This window comes from Phoenix dactylifera, unplaced genomic scaffold (assembly GCF_009389715.1).
Source record: "Phoenix dactylifera cultivar Barhee BC4 unplaced genomic scaffold, palm_55x_up_171113_PBpolish2nd_filt_p 000304F, whole genome shotgun sequence".
In the NCBI taxonomy this organism is placed as follows: Eukaryota; Viridiplantae; Streptophyta; class Magnoliopsida; order Arecales; family Arecaceae; genus Phoenix; species Phoenix dactylifera.
The window spans coordinates 293,195-315,550 of NW_024067778.1; the positions used below are offsets into that span (position 1 = coordinate 293,195).

At 36.1% G+C, this 22,356-nt stretch overlaps 1 protein-coding gene across 2 annotated transcripts in view; it reads right to left on the reverse strand.

The window, feature by feature from the left end:
* Nucleotides 1-6,939: 6,939 nt before the first annotated feature.
* The window catches only part of LOC103723600 (epidermal growth factor receptor substrate 15-like), a 39,984-nt gene continuing 24,567 nt past the window's right edge, over nucleotides 6,940-22,356 (reverse strand). For both annotated transcript variants that reach the window (XM_008814558.4, XM_008814556.4), the window contains exons 7-13: nucleotides 18,811-18,909; nucleotides 18,611-18,682; nucleotides 18,422-18,536; nucleotides 16,973-17,041; nucleotides 10,002-10,323; nucleotides 7,981-8,092; nucleotides 6,940-7,860 (exon numbers count right to left, since the gene is read on the reverse strand). In XM_008814558.4, the coding sequence (XP_008812780.2) occupies nucleotides 7,465-7,860; nucleotides 7,981-8,092; nucleotides 10,002-10,323; nucleotides 16,973-17,041; nucleotides 18,422-18,536; nucleotides 18,611-18,682; nucleotides 18,811-18,909 (1,185 nt within the window). In that variant the 3' untranslated portion in view covers nucleotides 6,940-7,464. The remainder of the gene's footprint in view (nucleotides 7,861-7,980; nucleotides 8,093-10,001; nucleotides 10,324-16,972; nucleotides 17,042-18,421; nucleotides 18,537-18,610; nucleotides 18,683-18,810; nucleotides 18,910-22,356) is intronic.

Below are 22,356 nucleotides of genomic sequence, written 5' to 3' on the forward strand. Positions count from 1 at the left end.
TAACCTTTTTGATAGAAAGTAATAATGATAAATCTATACATCAAAAAGAAGAATTTGTGATATCTTATTTGCTCAAAGTATGCATTGATGACATCATTTTTGGTTCTACTAATGAAGAGTTATATGAAGATTTTACTTAGCTCATGTAAGGTGAGTTTGAAATATGTATGATGAATGAATTAACATCTTCTCTCAAACTCCAAATTAAGACAAACAAGAAAGGGGATCTCCATTGACCAAAGTTAGTCCACAAGAAAACTCTTATAGAAGATTGGCATAAAGAAGGTATGTCTATGACCCCATCTTGTAGAATTTGAAAAGGATGAGCAAAGTAGATCTATTATTTTAAAGCTATATTGAAGCATGATAGAATAATTATTTTATCATACAGCTAGTAGACCAGATTGTATGCTCATTATGTGACCTTGTGCAAGACTTCAATCTAACTTTAATGAATCATATTTTATTGATAACAAATAAATCATAATCTGAATTTTGATAGAAACAACTGTTTAAGATAAGTTGATTAAAACTTAGCTAGCGTGTCTTATTGATAATTATCTTAAGCAAATAAAATCTAAACTAAATCGATTTTGAAAATAAGAAATTGATTTGACCTTGATAAATCTTCCTATTGCTTCACGTGCTTGTCCTTGAACCATCTTGGTTAATGAAACTATCTCTTTAGTTCAAGTGATATGTGCTTGCTTATATTTAGGCAATCTCTTGAGTAAAGTGACTCAATATTCAACTATTGTCATATCTTATATTGAGTCATCTAGTTAAAAATATGTTGGATGAATGGTTTGTATCTTAAAGAAACTAAAGACTTTCTTTCAAGAAAGAAAAGGAATTTGTTAATAATGCAGGATCCTTGAGTAAGAAAATGAGAGATTTCAACTTGAAGGACACCTCCACATAAGACATAATAAACATTTACATGCAAACAAGAGAGAGGACCTTCTTCAGCCAAAAGTTCATACATAAGAAATCTAGTAGGTATTTGACTTGAAGAATGCAGAATGAATCGGTAATTTTAGATACCTCTCTCATAAATTAGCTAAGCAAAGTCAATAACTTAAATCTTATTGTGGCATGATTAAAATCTTTAAATATTAATTTCTAGACATCATGTCTATATATGCATTAATTGACTTATGCTTTTAGACAATTGTTTCATGGTTTGCTCAAACTAAAATATTTCATTGCCTATATCATAACCATGAAATACACAAGTAAATGCTTAAAATTTTGATTTAAAATAACTTGTGAGAAGTTATGAATCCTTGAGCACAATGAAAATGTTGTTTGCATGATATACATCTATATGATACATAAGATTATTTCCTTATTCTGCTCTTTCATGCAAATTACTTGAGAATAACAAAAAGAGAGAGAGATAAAGAAAAGAAAATGGATATTATTCAAGAGAAGTAAAATCTAAGTAAAGGCAATTACTCCAATCTTAAGGAAAAGCAAAACAAGCATAATATATTCGGCACATTTGTGAGACTTGTGTGAGCATTCTTTTGGAAGGGATAAAATTCGTAATTAATTACACCTAAACAGGAAGAGTTTGAAGTAAACATTTTAACATTTCTATATTGCTCATCATAGGGATGGTGCCAATGGGGAGGCTAGTGGTAGTACCCGGCACTATTTGACCCAACTATTCGGTGTAGGGCATATTAGGGACGGCACAAGAGGGAGGCTAGTGGTAGTACCTCGTGCCCCTTCCCAACTCCACCGGATAGGGAGCAAATAGAGTATAGAGCATAAGAAAGTTAAAAATGAAAGACAAAGTAAATGAAAGTATATAAGAAGAATCAAGTCAAATTTTTAATCACTTGAAAACACACTTTAAGGATGAATCAGTGCAAAATTATATAGGGGGAGTTTATTTGAAAAGAATTGATTTTGATCCTTGACATTCTTTTTCTTAATATTTTAATGCATGACTTAACACATAATATATTATGCATGTGGCATGATGTTTTGAATTATGGGTTCTCAATATTTTGTAATGCTTCATGGTTGGATAATTTGATTGAATGTTTGAAATACTGCATAAATTTTTTTTTTTGATATTATTGAAAAGAAATTTCAGATTTATCGGTCACAATCATCTTTAAAATCTGAAAGTTGAATAAATCTGTAAAAAGAAGAAGAGAAAGATATCTCTATTTAGGCAAAATGAATTGATCTTGATCTATCTCTCAACTTGCCTAACTTTGATATATAATATCCTAATACTTGTTAAAATATCCTCCATTTTGTATCGAAACTCAATATTAAATACAAAGACTCTGAAAGTGATCTAATGTTATTGAAATATGTGTTTTCAATCTTGGTAATTTAAGATGAACTACAATGTAGAAGATACATGTCTCAAATTATAATTTTGAGATCCTTCTTGGAAATTCTTATGAAAATTCAGAATCTGATTTTGTATAAAAGCTTAAACTTAACTTAAAAATGCTTATATCGTTACATCTTTGTAACCTTAGTCATATGCTTCAATGATCGTGTCATTTAGGAGAATAACTCAATATGACTTCTAAATGAAAACTTTAACATAAGAAAAACAGAATTAATTTTGATGCCTTGGTTGATTGCTCCGATACGCATCCGAAACATATCATTTCTTATCTTTAAAATGTACTAAAACTGGTTTAAGTGATGTATTTTTCAACGATCTTGATTGCGAACAAATGTTTCTAAATATATGATTTTATTTAGATATTAAAAAAATTTATTGTGTTTCATGTATACATTGCTGAAAAACTATGATTAAGAAATTGAGTTCTATAAATATATATACCTCAATGATCATCTATATGTTTTTCTCTCCTACATTCTTAAAGACTTCCATCAGAATTTATATATAGAGTGAATGATCTTAAAGCTAGAAATATTTCAGCTCACTCAAATGATTCTTAAAAGAAAGAAAATGTAAATGCTTTTGAAAGAAACTGAGCTTCAAATGAATCATTTTCTAATTAATATTTCTATACATTTTCTCTAAGATTAAGAGAAAGCATAACTTGTTCTTGAAGGATTAGAAAGAGTAATTGCTACAAATTTTGAATAATGCTAGATTACTCTACATTCTCGATATCATAGAATTTCAGTTTTATTCACGTTTATCATTAAAATCTGAAATTCAACAATAGAAAAGAATGATTAAAGAAGAATGCATCTTTTGAGGGGGAGCTTTAGATATTCAGTATCCTATCCTAAAGTTACTTTAATTTGAAGCATACCTTGATTTTTATGGATTGATTTTGATGAACCTCCTTATATTGCAAGACTTGCTTTAATTATATAATAAGTTTATACCTTGAGATGAGTTCTATAAAGGTTGTCTTATCTCAAACCTTGAGTCTTATGAAAATAAGCTGAAACTTATAGAAAATATATTTTTGAGATTGACAATTTTATTGAACATTATCTTCAAATTCTAAACTCTTAAATGGAATGATCAATTGAGGGGGAGAAAGAAAATTTCAGAAGGAGAGATCTTATGGAACTTAATCGCATAAATCTATAACTAAAGGAGAGAGAAAGAATACTAAATGAGAAGTGATCCTAATACTCTCCAATATGTATCATTTGAAATTTAAATCTGAAAATCTTTATGATACACCTTGAGGCTTGTTATTTGGTTAGTATATCTTATGCATCAATCATGAACCAAATTACAATTCAAACAGTTGATCTTAAGAGCCTCTAGTTCAATGAAATAGGGGAAGAATAATGTGTTGAATTTTCTTGAGTGTCTCTCAGAAAATCTATTTTGGAATTCACTAATGAGTCCTAATTGGCTTGCTCTTTAGAACTTCAATTTAGTGCCAATTGATATTCTTATATATCAAATTGTGCTTATCTTTTAAGAAATAAAAGAAAGCCTTTAAAAGAACTCTAAAAGAACTTTCAAAGCCTTGCAATTTATGAATGCTCTAAGATATATCATAAATTTCATGAATTCATATTTTGATATGTATGCCACAATATTTTTGTTCTTATATTCTGAAAATTAGTTCAATTGCTCTCATGTTGCTAAAATACTTAATATATTGGGCAAAAGATCTTAAATGAACAAGCTTTCATACTTATTATTGAAGAAAAGTTAAATTTCCATTCGTGCTTTCCTTGAATATCATTCTTGGTACTTCTTGAATTAACTTGAGAAAGATTCCACCTACACTTGATTTGAAAACTATCTTTGGAACCACATTCGATGTGTTCTCATTATAATTGGCTCTGATCTATGCTCATTAATCTTTTTCTAATATTATTGTCTTGAGTTATATGATTCATATTCTTGCAATAATTTGACATGCAAATCAGAGTACAAAAAGAAAAAGAAATATTTGAGTATTCTTATCTTTGTGCTTAATGTTTCATTATCTTGCAACCTTTTTGATGTTGTCAAAAAGGGGGAGAAATATCTAAGTATATGCTCATAATGCTGTATGTTTTGAATTGAATACAAATCAGCTTAAATTGAAATATGTTGATTGTGTTAATTGAAATATGTTGATTGTGTTAAGCTGGTTAAATCGAAAGCATTATCATGAAGTATGTTTTAAATATATATGTTTTCTAATTCATGCAACTTAGCTATGCATTAGTCCTAGAACACAATATATTTTATATTGCACATACTCCAAGTTTTGTCATCATCAAAAAGGGGGAGATTGTTGACCCTCTAATGGATTTTGATGAATACAAAACACTAGAGCATAATTCCCTTTATCTTAACAAGTTATTTGAGGATTTTAGTTGGTTAATTAAGAGTATTGTTAAGAAATGTCTAGGCAAGTTCCCATATTTTTCAAGAATTTATTGAAGAATTTTTGAGCTGAAGAAAACAGATCAGGGACAGCCGAGACGTCTCCGGGTTGTCTCAGAGACGTCTCTGGCACAAACAGGAAGAACTGGCACGTCCGGAGACGTCCCCTGAAAAAGCGGAGTCGACTCTCTCAGAGAATTCCAGAAGACTTATTTTTCGGAGATATAACGGCGGAGTCGTCCCCGAAGCAGCGGAGTCGTCCCCATGCAAAAAGCGCAAACAAGCGGAGACGTCCCCGTAAAGCGCGGAGACATCCCCGGAGCGCGGAGTCGTCCCCGAAGCAGCGGAGTCGTCCCCATGCAAAAAGCGCAAACAAGCGGAGACGTCCCCGTAAAGCGCGGAGACGTCCCCGGAGCGCCTGGGACGCGACTGACAACTTTTTCAGGTAGATTTGAATTTCAAACGGTCATATCTTTGTGTCTAACGGCTATATTTGCTTTTTGGGCTATAAAAGGGACCTCTTAAGTGCTTCTCAACAACTTCTCACCAACCCAACACGAGATCATTCAAGAGAGAAGAAAGAAAAAGAGGTTCAAGGGAGTTAGAGCTTTCAAGAGAAGAAATCAAGTGCATTCAAGCTTTCTCATCTGATTTCGAGCTCATCTACTCACTCCCACTTGGCAATCAAAGCTCGCATTCAAGCCAACGTGATCCACATCAGAAGAACCACATCAGAAGAACCACCATCATCCACGCTTCCAACGGCAAAAAGGGTTCTTCCGATTTTATTGTTTCTCATTGTTATATTTGCTTCTTAAGAGCTTTCAAATCTTTTGTAAAACGTTTGAATATTGAGCTTGTTTCAGTCAAGGGACTTGGAACAAGGGATAGGCGTCCCAAGCCTAAGTTAAAATTGGGGGATTGTAGGGTTCGTTGTTAGCCCGGGGTAAAACAACGAGTTGGGTAGTTCACTCGAAAAACTACCGGATTGTAGGGTTCGTTGTTAGCCCGGTGTAAAACAACGAGTTGGGTAGTGCACTCGCAAAACTACCGGACTGTAATCTGGAGGATTATAGTGAAATTTCCAAGAGGTCTTGGGGAGTGGATGTAGGTGCTAGGGTGCACCGAACCACTATATGTTTGTTGTGTTTGTGATGCTTTTTGTCATTGTCTAACTTGCTCACCTACTTACTTAGATAAATTGCTTGCTTAACTCTTATCCGTGCATCCTTTAGTTGCAAGCATATTTAATTTACTTAATCAAGTCTCATTCAATAAATCAAACTGTTGCTAAGTTAAATTCCACTGTGCATCTATACAACTTAGCATAATTAATTGAAAAGTTTTAGAAGTAGTACAAAAGTTTTAAAAGACCCAATTCACCCCCCCTCTTGGGTTGTATCTACTGGGCAACAACTGTTCACATGAACAGTGTTTTCGGCATTTTGGTTTTTTTTAACACTGTTCATATGAACAGTGTTTTAACTGGACACTATTCATATGAACAGTGAATCGTGAATATTTAGTTATTATTATTATTATAAATTTTATATGAAGGCAGGTAATGAATTGGTTGAAAATTAGCTTTGAATTTGCGGTGGGTCATGATCGTTGAGTTGCTTGAACTTGTTTTCGAGCCCAATGTCTTCCAAATTTAATTATTGCTAAACTGCTTCAGATCGAACTCGACCAGTTAAGACTAGAAACAAGACCATGACTTAATAAAAAGGGTTAATCAAACGTTTTCCTTAGCAAATTTAATTATAACTTTTGATCGAGCCAGAACCAAAATCTATTTAATTCTAACCTTAACTTCATCAGGTTTCCAAACCGAATCAACACAATCTCCCCCTTATTTTTTTTTGTAGTTTTCATGAAAGATCGTAACCAAAATTTCAAATTTATTTCAATGATTATTCAATTTTTTGGTAAAATATGTATTTATTAGTTTAAAAACATTGATAAGTGCTATGGAAAGATAACTAAATTATGAATTATTAAGCACTTATCAGCGTACCGGACCCGGGTGTTGGATTCGAGATGTGACAGAATTACCAAATATATACTTAGACCCTTTATTTTGACTAGGAAAATTTTCAATTCCCAGTAACTAAAGAATAAGAAAACTAAATATGCAAGACAAATGAAGATAATACTTGATGAATATATACAAAATCACTAACGTAGATACAAGGGATATTAGTTTCAGAATGTACTGTTCAAAATGGTCTTTTCATGTCCTCACAAGACGGATGATAAACAGAATTTCTGATGCTTCAATCTGCCCCTTGCATGCCGTAAAATTATCTTCAAGGGAAAAAAAGAAAAAAGACAAGCACTCTGCAATGCTCAAGTCGCACACAATAGTTTATACATGACATGATGTAAAGAATGTTCGCTAGGTAGCTTGCAGGGAGAGAAGTTAGATCCTCAAACCCAAGATAAACAACTTTATACTATCAAAAAAGAAAATCATGCTGATACAAGACAATGTAGTCCACAACATATAGCCAATATATCATAAAGGGTTTTTATAGCCACAGGGGATTGAACATCAAGGCTCCGGAAAGTAGTATTTTTGCATCATGGCACGAAGCAGAAACTTCTCCTTTGTGCAATATCTTCTAGAAAGCACCCCAATTATCCAAACATTACATATGATAATGGATTCATGAAGATTTGAAAGGCCCAGTTGAGCCAAAGGGGTCTTCTGCATCGTCAAATGATTCAAATTTTCGACTGTGACCGAAACCTCCGCTGCTGCTAATGGAGTCAAACTTTGTAATGCTTCCACTTGGAGGATAAAACTCACTGTCATGCGTCTTAAAGGAATCAAATTTGTTAAAATGGTTGAAGGAGTCATCCTCTCTCCCTTCATTAAACCTCAATGATGAACCAGAGTTGAAAAATGGAGAATTCGGAACGGAATCCTCAAAGAATATACTCTTCTTCTCTGTCCCAAATACACTGGCAGCACTTGGGGAGCCTACTTTAATTGGATTTAGACCAAAGTTTTCTTCAAAGCCAAAGAAAGAGTTCTCTGGGGTCCTCTCATGAGCAGCCTCCTACATGAGATAACAAACAAAATAAAGGTTCGTCCAATGATCATGTACAAGCACTTCCCTTCATGCAATAGGAAATATAAACATAACTGCTTATCCAAGAGAGAGAAAGAACACTCTTACCTTCATATGTATTGCATTAGAACCCGATACTGAATCAGCATCATCAAAATTCCAGGAGGATTCATCAGCAAAGTTACCACCAAATATAGAGGATTCAGCACCACCGTGATCACTGCATGCCAAGTATCATTGGCAAGTAAGATTATCATGATCAAGTAACATAAATAGACTTAAATACTCACATATAGTTTCAAGAGAATAAATAGCTAGCAGTCAATAAAGCAACAAACTTCTTCGATATATGGTTTCCTGTACATAAAGTTCTATTTGAATGCTAAGAAAATGAAAGGAAGGAAAAGTTGATCAACTGAGGAACAGAAAGGAATGTAAAAGTAAAGAAAATTGAGAAATTTTTCATGTTTTGTTGAATTGAAAAAAATTGCAGAGAGAAAGAACCATATTCGAAGAGATTGGTATATGAGGGAGTTATCCTGATTCGCTATCTTCTTGAGAAAATTTTAGGCCAGCTAGAGAATCTGGTCCCTTTACTTTCACCTTATTTTCATCTCACAATTTTCTTTCATAGGCGCACAATTTTCTCCTCTCACATTTTCAGCAACCAAACAGAAAAGTGTTTTGCTGCACCCGCCACCATTCTTTAGGAAAAAAATTATTATGAATTTGCAGAACTATGATCATCAAGATATGTTTGGAGAGTCGCAAACTAAAAAAAAGTAGAGGATTGATACATAATAAAGCATCAGAAATCATGCAATAATATGCAGAAGAGACTTTTAACACAAAATTTTGTTCTCCTTTTTTTGATAAAGAAAATATAAATTCATTTTTCTCTTGATTCTCCCGATAAACAAAAAAAAACATAACATGTATTTCACAAAGAAGGATAACACCTCTCTGCTCTTCATTGAATACACATAGAGATCAAATAGTTTGTAGCAGTAGAACTGTAGGGTAAGATAGGATGCAGTAATTAGAACATTACAGCAAGGTTTTGTAGCACATATTTAGGGGTGGTTTTCAATAATTTCCTGTAATGCTCAACATCGTGAATACATTTATCACCAACATAAAAGTTTTAAAAGAATAAATCAAATTCATAAGCAAATATATTAGGAAAAATGTGCCATATAAAAAATGATTAATATTGCAGATCTATGAAAAAAGTAGAAATTTTCTTTCAAAATCATACATTAAAGCAACAGAACAACAGATATCTCATTATCCGTTGATCAAACACACCATGGATGGCATGTTTCCCTTAAAGGGCAAGGTTCGCCGGACCGATCGTACTAGTGAGCACCGGCACCGGTACGGTTCCGGTTCGATACCGGCTTGGAACCGGTACCGAACTGGAGCCACGCGCGGACATCAAAAAAAAAAAAACAAAACAAAAAAAAATGCGTCCGCGCACAGGCGCGCGCAGACGCGTCTAATGCCACTCTGTGGCATTTAATGCCCCCATGAGGGCTGTCAGCCTGCGTGGGCATGGTGCCCCACGCGGGGAACCGCGCTCGGGTGCGATTCCCTACTGGGGAATCGCGTGCGGGCGCGGTTCCCTACTGGGGAATCGCGTGCGGGCGCGGTTCCTACACAGGGAATCGCGCGCGGGTGCGCGTTATCCGCTCGCGCGTCCGCGCACGTTTCCCAAAAAAAAACGCGTCCACGCTCTTCTCCGCGCGCATTAAGAGGCCCACGCGGGCTCCAGCTACGTGGGCGCTCTTCTCCGCGCGCGGGGCGCGCTGCCCCGCGTGCGGGCGCTCTTCCCCGCGCACCCACGCATGGGGAAAGAGTGGCTTGGACCGGTGCGAACCGGGGCCGGTTCACACCGGTCCAAGTACGGCAGCAATCGATTCCGACACAGTTTGGATCGGAACCGTTTTTATACGCTGTACCGTACCGGTGCCCGTCGACATCAGTTCGGTACAGGCTGAACCGACCGGTTCATACCTTGCTTAAGGGCCTGTTTGGGATCCACCGGCTGGAACCAGAAGCATTTGCTAGAGAGACAGCGCACGTGAGGGGGGGGGGGGGGGGGTTGGGGAAGGGTGGGGGTGTTGTACCTGTAACTTTCTTTAGTGCGTGGAGAAATATCATGCACATCAAACTGTGCAGAGCGAAATGGACTTTCCAGAGTACTTCTTCCAGGACTGCCAAGACTTCTTGCTGATCCTTCTTCACTATGGTCGTAGGCAGATCCACTCTCAGTAATCTGTTCACTAGTACTAAAAGGCTTCTCATTCTTGCTATTAGCATTAGAAGAAGATGCAACAGGGGAAAACTCATCTGTAGAAGCTTTATCACTCCAGACTGTGGGAGACTTGGGATTTGTAGCAGAAAACAAATTTTCCACCTCTACACCAAGATCTTTTACAACCATGAATCCTGGAAGTGCAAATGAGGCAATAGAGAACCATGGTAAGTGTCATGATATATTTCTGACAAATTTCCCTTAAAAGATTCCAATTCATGGTATCCACATATCTCAGGTACATAAACAACAAGCACCAGTAAGCTTGAATATAAATTATCAACAATTTCAAAAAACATTAAAGACAAAGATTTCAAAGAGATGAATGTGCTGCGTAAAGGTTCAGACAGGAGCAGCTAATAAATCAGACACTTGCACTGATGCAAGCTTAGACATAGAAAAGAATAACGATACATGTAGAGTCAAAAGTTGAAAACAAGAAAGCTGAACTCACATTACAAAGAAGACCAAACATGGCTAGTGGCCATAGTAAAAGACTTCAAAGAGGCTTAAATCAATGGAGAAAATGCCTGGTTTGGTTATGGTGATGGCCAAAAGTTTTTCCATACTGAAAGGGGGGGAATATTCAAAAAGACCTACATAAGATTATCAGAGAAGTACTAATTTCCATTTTCAAGTACGTCACATCTATTTTAAGTTACCAATAAGTTAGGTTGGCATATATGCATACAAAAATGTGAAATAAATAGACTTCATTCTATCATGGTACAGAGATCGCAATATAGAAATAAACATTGGCTAGAGGTGCAAAACAAGCTTTTCTATCATAAGGCTTAAGAAAAGCCCAACTAATTAACAAGAGACAAAGGAAAGAGAAGTTTATTCCAAGCTAATTCTGAGTGTGTCAGTTCAAATTTAAAGAACACAAATCAAAGTCTCATCTCAAGCATGCAAAAAAAAAGAAGGGTCAGACCCTGCTATGTATAAAGAATCTCGCTTCTGCCTAAAAGTCCATCCGTTGAGACTTCATATGTGCAAGCAAAAGCATGTTAATAAGCAATCCATTTGACATGACTGACAATAAAAGCACCGACTAATTGCTTGTATTTATTTATTTTTTGAAAGACTGGCTAGAAGTAATGCTCATCCGTAATCAAATAGGTGAGAAGGTATACCAATGGCATTCTAAAGTTCATGCAACTCGATACAGGGCATACTAACATTGCTCCGTCTGGGTGCGAGATGTCATGTGAGATCAGAATAAAGACATGCAGAAGTGGACAATGCTGAGGTTTGCAGAAGCAGGGTTTGCTTGAAAATGAAACAAGATACAACCCGAGTTCAAACTACAGAGTAAGATCCAAAAGTTCTCTATATCCTTAGTACAATAAAACAGATACAAAACCACGGGACAAGGAAAAGAGATGATGATTAATGAGCAAGCATGCTATCCATCCCTCGCTCACTGCACCAACAGCATGGTTTGCAAAGGGGTCACACACCTACCTCCTTGGAATCAACACCAAGGTAACATCAAGAATTCAAGATTCTACAAAATAGGCACTGCAGGGTTGGTTAAGGGTTAGCACTCCACCAGAAAACAGGGAGCATTAAGAAGTTCAAAACAAGTGAGGAAATTTCATTAACCTTTTTTTTCAAAAAAAATAAAATCATTAGCTTGTTAAAAGGTAGATTTAAGTGTGATAAATATAGACCAGGGGCTCCAATTAATCTAGGAATCCCGGTGATAAAATAAGAAAACTAAGAGACAAGTCACAAATCAGCCAAATTGTCATCCATAAAAGCAAAACGAGAAAACCATTATCATTGGCAGTTCTAACAGTCCTTCGGTAAAATGGTCATATCTCTTATATCCAAATTTGTGTGATTCTTTAAGCATTGGCAAGCTCATTTTATAAGCTACCAAATGGCTTTGTTCTGTCACCTGATTTATAGCAGAAATGTTGTTGGTGATACATGTTTTTGACTATAGTTTATACTAATTTAAGGGGGACCACAGTTAGACTCCAAACTTAGACTTGAACTTTGAAAAATTCTAAATTACAATTATAGTACTGTAAGGACTCATGACCAACTGAAACAGAAAAGAAAACAACTAATAAAACATGTTTAAATTGAATAGGACTCAACTAGAAATGAAGTTTCTTTCCACTTGGCATTCTGAGCAACCAGGTCATCTTTGATGATCCTCAATCAATCCCAACAATGAAAACCATGGGCTTATTCAACACAATTTGGATGGTGTTGATCTTGTGTCGATTTACATATATATTCAGCCATGATGAATGAGGGGATACAGAACCATAACTCACATGACTCAAACGAGAACCAAATAAATAGATTAAGCATTAAAATAAATGAATGTGTACATTTGATGCAAAGATAGGAAGAATATTTATCTAGTGAAATTAACTGTGAAGACTAACATTTCCCAGTGTCACCAAACTTAAGTTTAACATCACAAAATGAACTCTGTAGCTTGACATAAACTAAACACAAAATTCAGCCTTACTATTTCAACATGATGTTATTCATGTACATTCATCTCTATAGCATGAGGCCCCCTGAAAATAAACTACTTTAAGTAAATACACCCCCACTGATTCTTTCTTAGAAGAGAGGAAGACATAAAAAAAGTGTATTTATTAAATTATGTTTCCTAGAAAGAAAGAATGATGATGAAAGACCAGTTCGGTGCAAGACCAATTCAAACATTTCATTGATTGATGGAATTGCAGATATCCATTGGATACATCTTCCCCAGTCAAAAGAATTACCAACCTTTCCTTCAGTGATCTTACAACGAACAAGAGTTTTTCCATTGTAAATGAGTACAAAACATGCCAAATTTTTAATATGGAAAAAATAAACCAAAATTTTGCAGGGATTAATGGGAATATGGACATCCATCAAATGTTCCTTGCGCTTAAACAAATCTGATGCAACAAAGATCATGGGCTACAACCATCCATCAGACACTCCTTTCTCTTAAATCAATGACACACAATTCATGTCCCAAATAATTCAGATGAACTTTAAAACAAAAGGTTGATGCTAAGAAATCCTACATCTTGATATTTCATGATTGAAAATATTGACCCATCCATTAAATACTCTTTCCATATGTACCAATCATAAACATCACATATGATGAGATCAAAACCATTCATCATCACCTATCTAATATCCAAGGTTGTCAAACTGTCCAGGCAGTATCTGCCTTAACAGCCTAAGTACAGCGTATGTACCTGAGCTTAAAATTGCAAAACAATTTAACACCAATATGGTAATTTCTCATTTCACATCTAGAACAAATAAAAAGAATCAGCAATGAGGAAAAGGGAATTGGATACCAGATGGATGGTTGTAACCCCATTGACTGATTAAATGCGGACAAATAATTCTTTTAGGACCCATTCTTTGGTGGGTAAAAAACTTACCCGGCAATCTATATTTTCCTGGGTAAGTGTTTCCCAGAAAACATTTAGATAAGAAAATAATTTACCTATGTCCTTTTATGCATTGAAAACTGGCATCAGAATCTTACCTATGTTCTTTTGTATTACAACTTTCTTGGGTAAGTTGTTCAAACCTATCTATATTTTCCATAATACCCTTTATTATATAAGTATTATATTATATTATATTATACTATATTATATTATATATATTATAATATAATATACAATATTGTTATATATTATATTAGATTAAAATAATATTATATTATATTAGAATATTAATATAGTATATTATATTATAATAATAACTTAGTATGATATAATAACATTATATTATATTGTTATTAATAATATAATGTATATTATATTATTGTTATATTATTATTATAGAATTAGAGGCATTCTAGGAACAAATTAAAAAGGTTATTTTTCTGGCTAATGGGAAAATGACTTACACATCTCCTAGGTGAGTAAGATTTTTCACTATTTCATTGGTAAACGCTACCCATGGAAAAATAACTTACCTACCAAGAGAAGCATGAGACCATGGGTAAATTGGTCAATTAGAAAAGTTGACCAACTTTCCCATTATATTTACCCACCAAAGAACGGGCCCTAAAGCATTATTTGGAGAACATCTCAATTGTGTTCGCTAAATTAGAGTATAGGTACTACAACCCATAGCCACAAGTTTGGCATTCAGGAATGACTGGGCAAGAGGTAAAGATTAGGAAATCAGAAAAGCGGAAGATTCACTAAAAGTTTAGAGAGGATTTGGATTATCAAAAATAGAAAATAAATAAAATAAGTTAATACAATTGATATATTTATATATTTATTCATGTGAAAGCAAAGTATAGGAGGTGTAAGAACAGGGTCGGCGAAACCATTTTGAATCGTCTGGTTTGGGGCATCCCGAGCTATACTGGCGGCGAACTAGGATGGTTCCGGCAATGAAACCGAGACGCCATCGCCGGAGGAAGAGAAGGAAAGAGAGAAACAAAGAAAGCGAGCGAGGGACGGAGGGAGAGGGAGGGAGGCCGGTGGAGGTCCTACGGAGGCTGGCGCTCGGGCAGCTGGCGGAGGCCGCTGCGGCCTCCGACCTCCCTCCCTCTATCTTTTCCTCTCTCGCGTTCGCCTTCTACTCCTCTGCTATGTCGATACTGACTTGTGTTGCTGGGCAGCCGATATGGTGCCCGATACCGACACAGCAGACCATGGGTAAGAACAATAAATTAGCAAGAACAAAACTGCAAAAGGATCAGATGCTGGTATATCGATATCCGCGTCCAACAGCCACAAATATAGATATGGATGTTAAATGGATTCCAAAATGAGTATCCATATTTGTTCTAAACGGATATGAATGTACAATAGATATTAAGCAATTCATATTTGTTTTAAATGGATACAAATACAAGTCAGGTATTAGTTACATCAACATTTTAAATCCAAATACGGATATAAATTAGATATTATTTCTGATATAAATCAGATTTTTAGTAGAATTCAATAATGAGAACATCAATAACATTATCATAAAGAATAGAAACAAAATCCACCATCCAGATCACATCTGATGTATGGGTGCTAGCTAAGGGTCTAAGTCATCAAACCCATATAGAGACTGACCTAGCCAAGGGTTCATATCACTAGTCCGATTACCATCCCATTCAATCGCTAGTCTAATTACCATCAGATCAGGTTTGTATTAAAAATATATTAAAATTAAATATTATTTAAAATAAAAATATAATATAAAATATTGACAAATTTTCTATATTAAATATAACCCCTTAAATCGCATGAATTTATATTCGAAACTACTCTTTAATTACGACAAAAATAGTAATAATCACAAATCATCTTATTTTTTGGGAAAACCTATAAGAAGCTTATATAAAATTCAGGAATATTTAGAAGTTACTGATTTTTTTAATTATTTTAAATAGTACAGTTTTAAAAATATCATAAAGAATTGAATGACGTATATTCATTTTTCATTTTCTATCAAAGGGAAAAAGGATTGAATTTTATACAAAGTACTAATTATTGAAATGAAATTTTCAACATTATAAGATACTTTAAATAACTCTATTCAATGATGCGAATAAGTTTTAAATAAGTATAATAGACCATCACCATGAAACAACATTTAATATTATCTTATTGGTTGAGAACTTCTCAACTAAACAAAAGATGAGGGGTTCAATTCTGGCTTCAAGTGGAATTTGTCATATTTTTTTTACCAGATATTTGGACCCAGATCCAAAAAAAACTCTTAAAATCTGGATCCAAATTTATATTTGGCAAAATATGCATATATACAGATCCTTGTCCAGATCCAATTGGATATAAAAATTTCTATCTGAAACCAGTCCTAACTGGATACAGGGATACAGTCCACATCTGGTCGGATTTTGTCCCACCTGTTTTCAGCCCTAAGCAAGAAAAACACCAAAAACATACAGCATTGTTGATTTCTAATTAATAAAGACTCCCTGAATAAATCATAAATAATGCATCAATTTATCGAGAATAATTCAAAGAATCATCCGACGAAGGAAAAATTTCTAATACTTCAAGAATATATCAATAATTTGAAAAAAGAAGTTACTATGCTTGAAGCTTCTTACACTATCTAAAGTCTATTCAAAATCTAAATTCACAAGTGCAACTATAAAGGGAGTGTTGCTTTCATATAAACAATTTTGAGCTGCACTTAAGTATTGAGCAGTAGTCAAAATACCAATATACAAACTAGGAGTCTAGGATGCCTTTGGGCATCTACTAGCCTGCCTAATGCAAAGATTGTAAGTACCATATGGCACATGTCATGTCTGTGCAGGTCAAGGCTGGCATGGTAAATAACATGACATGCCGAACCATGCCAAAAATGTGCTTGCTGAAACAGCATACACCGGTAAGCACAATACAAGGGTGCATTCCTCTGAACCATGGCTCTATCCAATATGGACTAGCATGGTATGATACCTTAATCCTTGCCTGCTTGAGATTCATGAAAGTGGTAGATGCCTAGGCAATGTTCCTGCCAAAGCTCCTTGGCAATTGCCTTAGGCAAACTGCTAATATCCCTTCCTTGAATCACTTACGCGCAATGCACGATCAAAACAGTTACACATATAATCAACTTTTCTTCCCAGGTGGGAAAACAAGCTCTGCTAGTAGATGGAAATATTAAAATTCCTAGCGATTTATTCAGGCCTCCGTAAATGTATCATAGGCAACTTTGAGCGAAGTACAAATTGAAGCATCTTTAAAAAAAGAAAAAAGAAAAAGAAAAATTCACCTAAAGTTATCTAGAGGCAAAGAAGTATACCTTCATCTTCAAATTTGTCCCAATCTTCATCCCAATTGGCTGCCCCCTCTTGTGTGCCAGGTTGCCAACCTTTAGAAGATCAAAAGGAGCTATTCATCAAAAAAATAGTAGACAAGTGAATAAAAAAATATTAAAAGGGAAAAGAAAAGGAGAGAAATTAGAGTAGAGCACAAAATATCAAAAATATTATGATTAGATAAAAAAGATTGTTCTGCATATTAAGATCAAAATTTGCTGCCAAGAAATGAGAATGACATGCTATATTGGGGCTAATTTCAGTTTTACTTTTTGTCAATCATTATTTGTCATAGATGCAATCATGTAAAAGCTCATCATCCAAATCATACATTATCAAGAATTTTTTCAAAGAATTCTCTCCTAATTTACTACATCTCCAACAACTTACCGTTGCTCACAGATTTTTGTGAAGTAAAAAACTTATTCCAACAGCAAACAAGTCAAATCCATTCTTTTTTTTTTTCTTTCAGTGTGTTGTTTTTTGGCAATCAAGAAATATAACAAGGAACCGAGATGTAACCGATGGAGTGAATAGCCTGTAAGAAACTACACCTTTGAAACTTCTGCTACCATTTGTCTAATTGGCTGTTATCAACTATTGCCTTTGCAAGAATGAGAGGTGCTATTCTTTTGACAATTTTGACAGGAAAGATGATTAAGTTGTTGGAAGAGAACATCAAAAAGCAATCAAGTGATAACTCCAAATATAAATCAAGATCAGGAAATGCTTGCAGACAATGTCTAATAACATACTGGACCTACTAAGCCCTCAGAGTTTAACACATGGCATCATTGTGTTACATGTATGAGGCATAAGTGTGAATTTGGACTCTGAACCCCAAATAACAGAATCAACATGTGATAGGAGCTTTGCAAGGCACTCTTCTTTTCTTTTTGTATGACAAGATAAAGTTATAATCTAGCTATTGTTATCAAGATGTCTTTTATTTAGATATCTCTCTGAATCTCTAATATCTCTAACAATTTTCCAGTTTCTCATGAAATTTTCTGAAACGAAAATATATTCCTGCAATAAAACAATCCAACATATTTGTTTACTTGTTTTCTTAAATCTTAACATTGTTGCTATGGCTGAACAAAAAAGGAGTTCAGCAAGGAACCATATATATAATTGCAAATGGAGTGAACATCCTGCTACAAAAATACATACGCGACACTTGTGTTAACATTTGGCTTATTGGATGTTATCAAATGTTGCTTCTCAAGGAATAAAGTTGCTAATTCTGTGACAACTTTGACAGCAGAAGACAATTAACCTAAAGGTGAAAAGCAACTAACTCCTCTTAGAAACAAAACCAAGACCTGTTAATGCTTCTGAAGACTTTGACCACATGATACTACTAGACAAATGAAATCAAGATTTAATTTGCATTAAGAACAAATTATGCGTCCGCAGGAAATCAAAAGTACCCAAGGGAAGCTCAATTGATGTAGCTGGTTTAACATGCAATCTATGTTGCTTGCAACGTTCATTCAAAGCTTTTTCTAGCTTCTCAAGATCAGATTGTATTCGATCAGCACGAACCTGCAAATAAGTACTGAAACTGAGTTAAAATTGTCAAACAAGGAAAGCTTAAAGCCAGCGAAGATAAAGTTTACCTGAAGAAGACCATCAGCACTACCACCTTGTTCCATTTTGACTAACGCATGATACAGTTCAAGTTTTCTCTCCTATGAATGGTAAAATTCAGTCTAACAGATATTAGGATATTACTTGGAGCGGTGCTATAGAAGCTGCTCAAAGATATGAAAACAGTAACTTTGATAGGACCTTTTCCAAGTCATCATGCTATGATTACCTGAATATCACGAAACGTAGCCTCCTCCACCGCCAGTTTTGAAGCTAATTCTCCAACTTGCTTGTACTTTTCTTCATATTTTTTTGCCAGTGATTCAACCTGACACCCAACACTATTCTTGTCATACAGTTTTGCTTCCCACGGAAAGAAAAAGCAAGTTGGATGCCAAGCACATGCGCTATGCAAGACCATCTAATGTATCATCAAGTCTTAGTTTAGCTAATCAGTTTTTATGCAGAAGATGAATGAAATATCAACTCCTTTTCTCTCCCAAGATGTGAAGCCCTAGAAAAGAAACAATCAGTTTGGGTTTTTATCGTATTTTAGTACATTAGCACAACTTTGACCATTCATTTTGACAGAGACTCAAGATTGTGTCTTAAAGCATCGTAGGGTTGCAACTTAGGGTTTTTTTATTAAATTTGATCTTAGTCATCAATTTTCTGAATTTTCCTGGTTATTTTTTGTTTTAATTGCTATTTTTGAATAAAGGGCTGAGATTAAAGGATTTCAATAAGGGCTTTATGAACCAAGTTATTGCATTAGTACTGTTCCTGGCACTGTTTATGCTATATAAATGTGAATAATAACTGCACCTTATTAGCTTTGGAATTGCAAAAATTGTTATTGTTTCTTTTCTTAGAAACTCAGGTCTTAATTTATGTAATCAGTTTTTATGCAGAAGATGAATGGAATATCAACTTCTTTCCTCTCCCATGATGTGATTCCTTAGAACAATCATAAAGGCTTGCAACCCCAGGCGTGATTCCTTGGTTCCAGAGTGAGTTTAGTATTATCATCTCTCTTCCCTTTTCTCATGGTACACCATACTGGCTCCAATCGGACGATACGGAGCGTACTATACCGTACCAGTACTCAGTACGGATGGCGTATCGAGGCCGAAACGGAACGTACCATATCGTATCGATTTGGTACTGATAATCAGTACGGATGGCATACCAACACTTGATATGCCAAAAAAATTCCATATCGTACTGTACCAACCAAGGTCCGCCGTACCGGTCCGGTCCGGCGTACCGGTCGCCGGCCGGACCGGTACCGTACCGGTCCGGACCGGTACGGTACCGGCCGGGCTCCACGAGTCAGACTTTTTTTTTTTTTAATGTTGTCTCTGTTGGATCTTAAATTAAATGAAAATTGATGTTTTTTTATTACTTTTTTCATGATTTTTGATATTTTCATATTTAAATTTAGGGTTGAAATTTGAAACATATATGATGCATGATTGCATGTTACGTTTTCCTCCCGTTCGAAATGATAAAATCATACACATAAAATATCTTCGAATTAAGATACAATCATTTACATACATTTAAAGTACTCTAGGATATCTAAAATCGGGACGAGTGCTGATGGCTCTCGTAGATATCTGGATCATAAGTATAATCAGGAGGAGGCAAATCAACCCAATCAGAAAGAACACGCGCCAGATTATAAGAACTGTCGGATCTCTCGCTCACGCTCTGGCTCTGAGAGGTGTCCTCTGATTGTGTAGGGGCCCATCCAAATATGGCGGAAGCAAAATCCAATGCACCATATCCGTATTCGTCAGGTTGAGGCTGTGGATAATAGAATCCGTATCCGTATGTCCTCGGATCTGCAGTCGTATCCTGTCTTCCTGAACGACCTCGTGGAGCCCGTCTTCTATATCCAATAATATCCTCACGATCTCTATCAGGTGGTCGACCGTGGTCCGTATCCTGTGTAGCACCCATAAATTGGGACTCACCGGTGAAATAAAGACCACCCTCCGGCTGTGTCTCATGAGTACCATACTGTCTCTTAAGTTAATCCCAGATTAACAGAAAATTCCAGCTTAGTAATGTTAAATTCGTACGGAAAGAAGTGGCCGGTCGGCCGCTTCTTGGTTTTTAATGGGAAGGAGTGGCCTCCGGCCACTCCTTTTCCTATTAAAAAAAGGGAGAAAGCTGTGGCCTGTCGGCCACAGCAATTTTTTTTTTTTTTTCATTGAAAGAAGTGGCCGGTTGGCCACTTCCTTCACAAAACCACGCGCGGCGCGTGGTTTTTGAAACCACGCGCGGCGCGTGGTTTTTGAAACCACGCGCCGCGGTGGTTTTGGGAACCACAGCGCCTCGCTGTGGTTCCCCGAAAAAAAAAAAAAAAATTGAAAGAAGTGGCCCCGTGGGCCACTTCTCCCTAAAACCACGCGCGGCGCGTGGTTTTTGAAACCATGCGCGCGCGTGGTTTTTGAAACCACAGCGCGAAGCTGTGGTTTCGTAAAAAAAAAAAAAAAACCACCCGTACCGGTGCGAACCGGCCGGTTCGCACCGGTACGAGTCCCGTACCGGCCGGTACGGGGTCCGTACCGGCCGGTACACAGATGAAAACCGGATATACTGGTTTTCATCGCTCTCCGGTACTGGTCAAGCACCGGACCGGTTCGTACCGGCCCGTACCGGCCGGTACGGACCGGTACGGCTTTCCTTGGACGCTGTGCTAGTATGGCACCGGTACGGGGTCCAGTACCGAGACGGCGAATCTTGCTTTTTCTATTTGTCTTTATTCTGATCTTCTTCAATTAAAAACGTACTTTTATCTTCATCAATTCCCTAGTTTTTTCATATCACATAATCAGATTTTTTCCCCAAAAAATCCAGCAAACTCTTGATTTCAGCTATTCAATTATGTAGTGTTAAAAACCCCTAAAATCCTAAACCCTATGTTAGATTAGGGTCAAACAGCATCTATTTTCTTCAAGAATGTTGTCTTTCTACTCTAAACTGAAAACTTAGGTCATATCCAGAAATTTCAGAAATCTATAGGATCAGCCCTATCCAAAACCCTTATAGGTTCCCTTTGTTTGGGAATAATGATAAATTAGAATAGGTTTACTGTTACAGCAGATCCTATTCTCTTATTGTGGTGGTGAACCATAACAGCCCTCCATCATGACTGCTATTTGATCCCTGCAAACCCTAACCCCTGCAACCTTGAACAGCACCTGCTGCACAGATAGGGCTAAAATTGGGGCGAGCTGAGCCGAGCCATGCCCCTAGCCGAGCCCAACCTGAAATTTTTAGAGCATTGAGCATGGAAGCCCAAAGATTTTTCAAAAATCCCAGCCCGAAATCCAATCGGGTCGACCCAAATTAGCTCATTGAGCCAAAATATTGGACTGACCTAAGTTGGTTCAACAAATGGACTGCAGTACCACCTCTAACTGCCTAGTACAAGACGCACCATACTATACCGGATCAGAACTAGTACGATACTCATGTTTGGGTTGGTTTAGATCCTGTACCACCCCATGTCGAGGCATACCGAGGAGTACTAAGGTGTGTATCAAGGCGTACCAACCCATACATAGATGCACCAAGATAAACAATAAGAAAAATTGTTTGATGGCTATTTCAGTATGGGGCGCACACTATACCGTACTAATCCATACCGTACTGAACCGATAACATACCAGTACGATACCCAATACTAAGATTGCGGCCTTTGGTTCAATATCAAACATGAAGCAAAGTAACAACAGAAAAGTACAAAGAAAATTTCAATTTT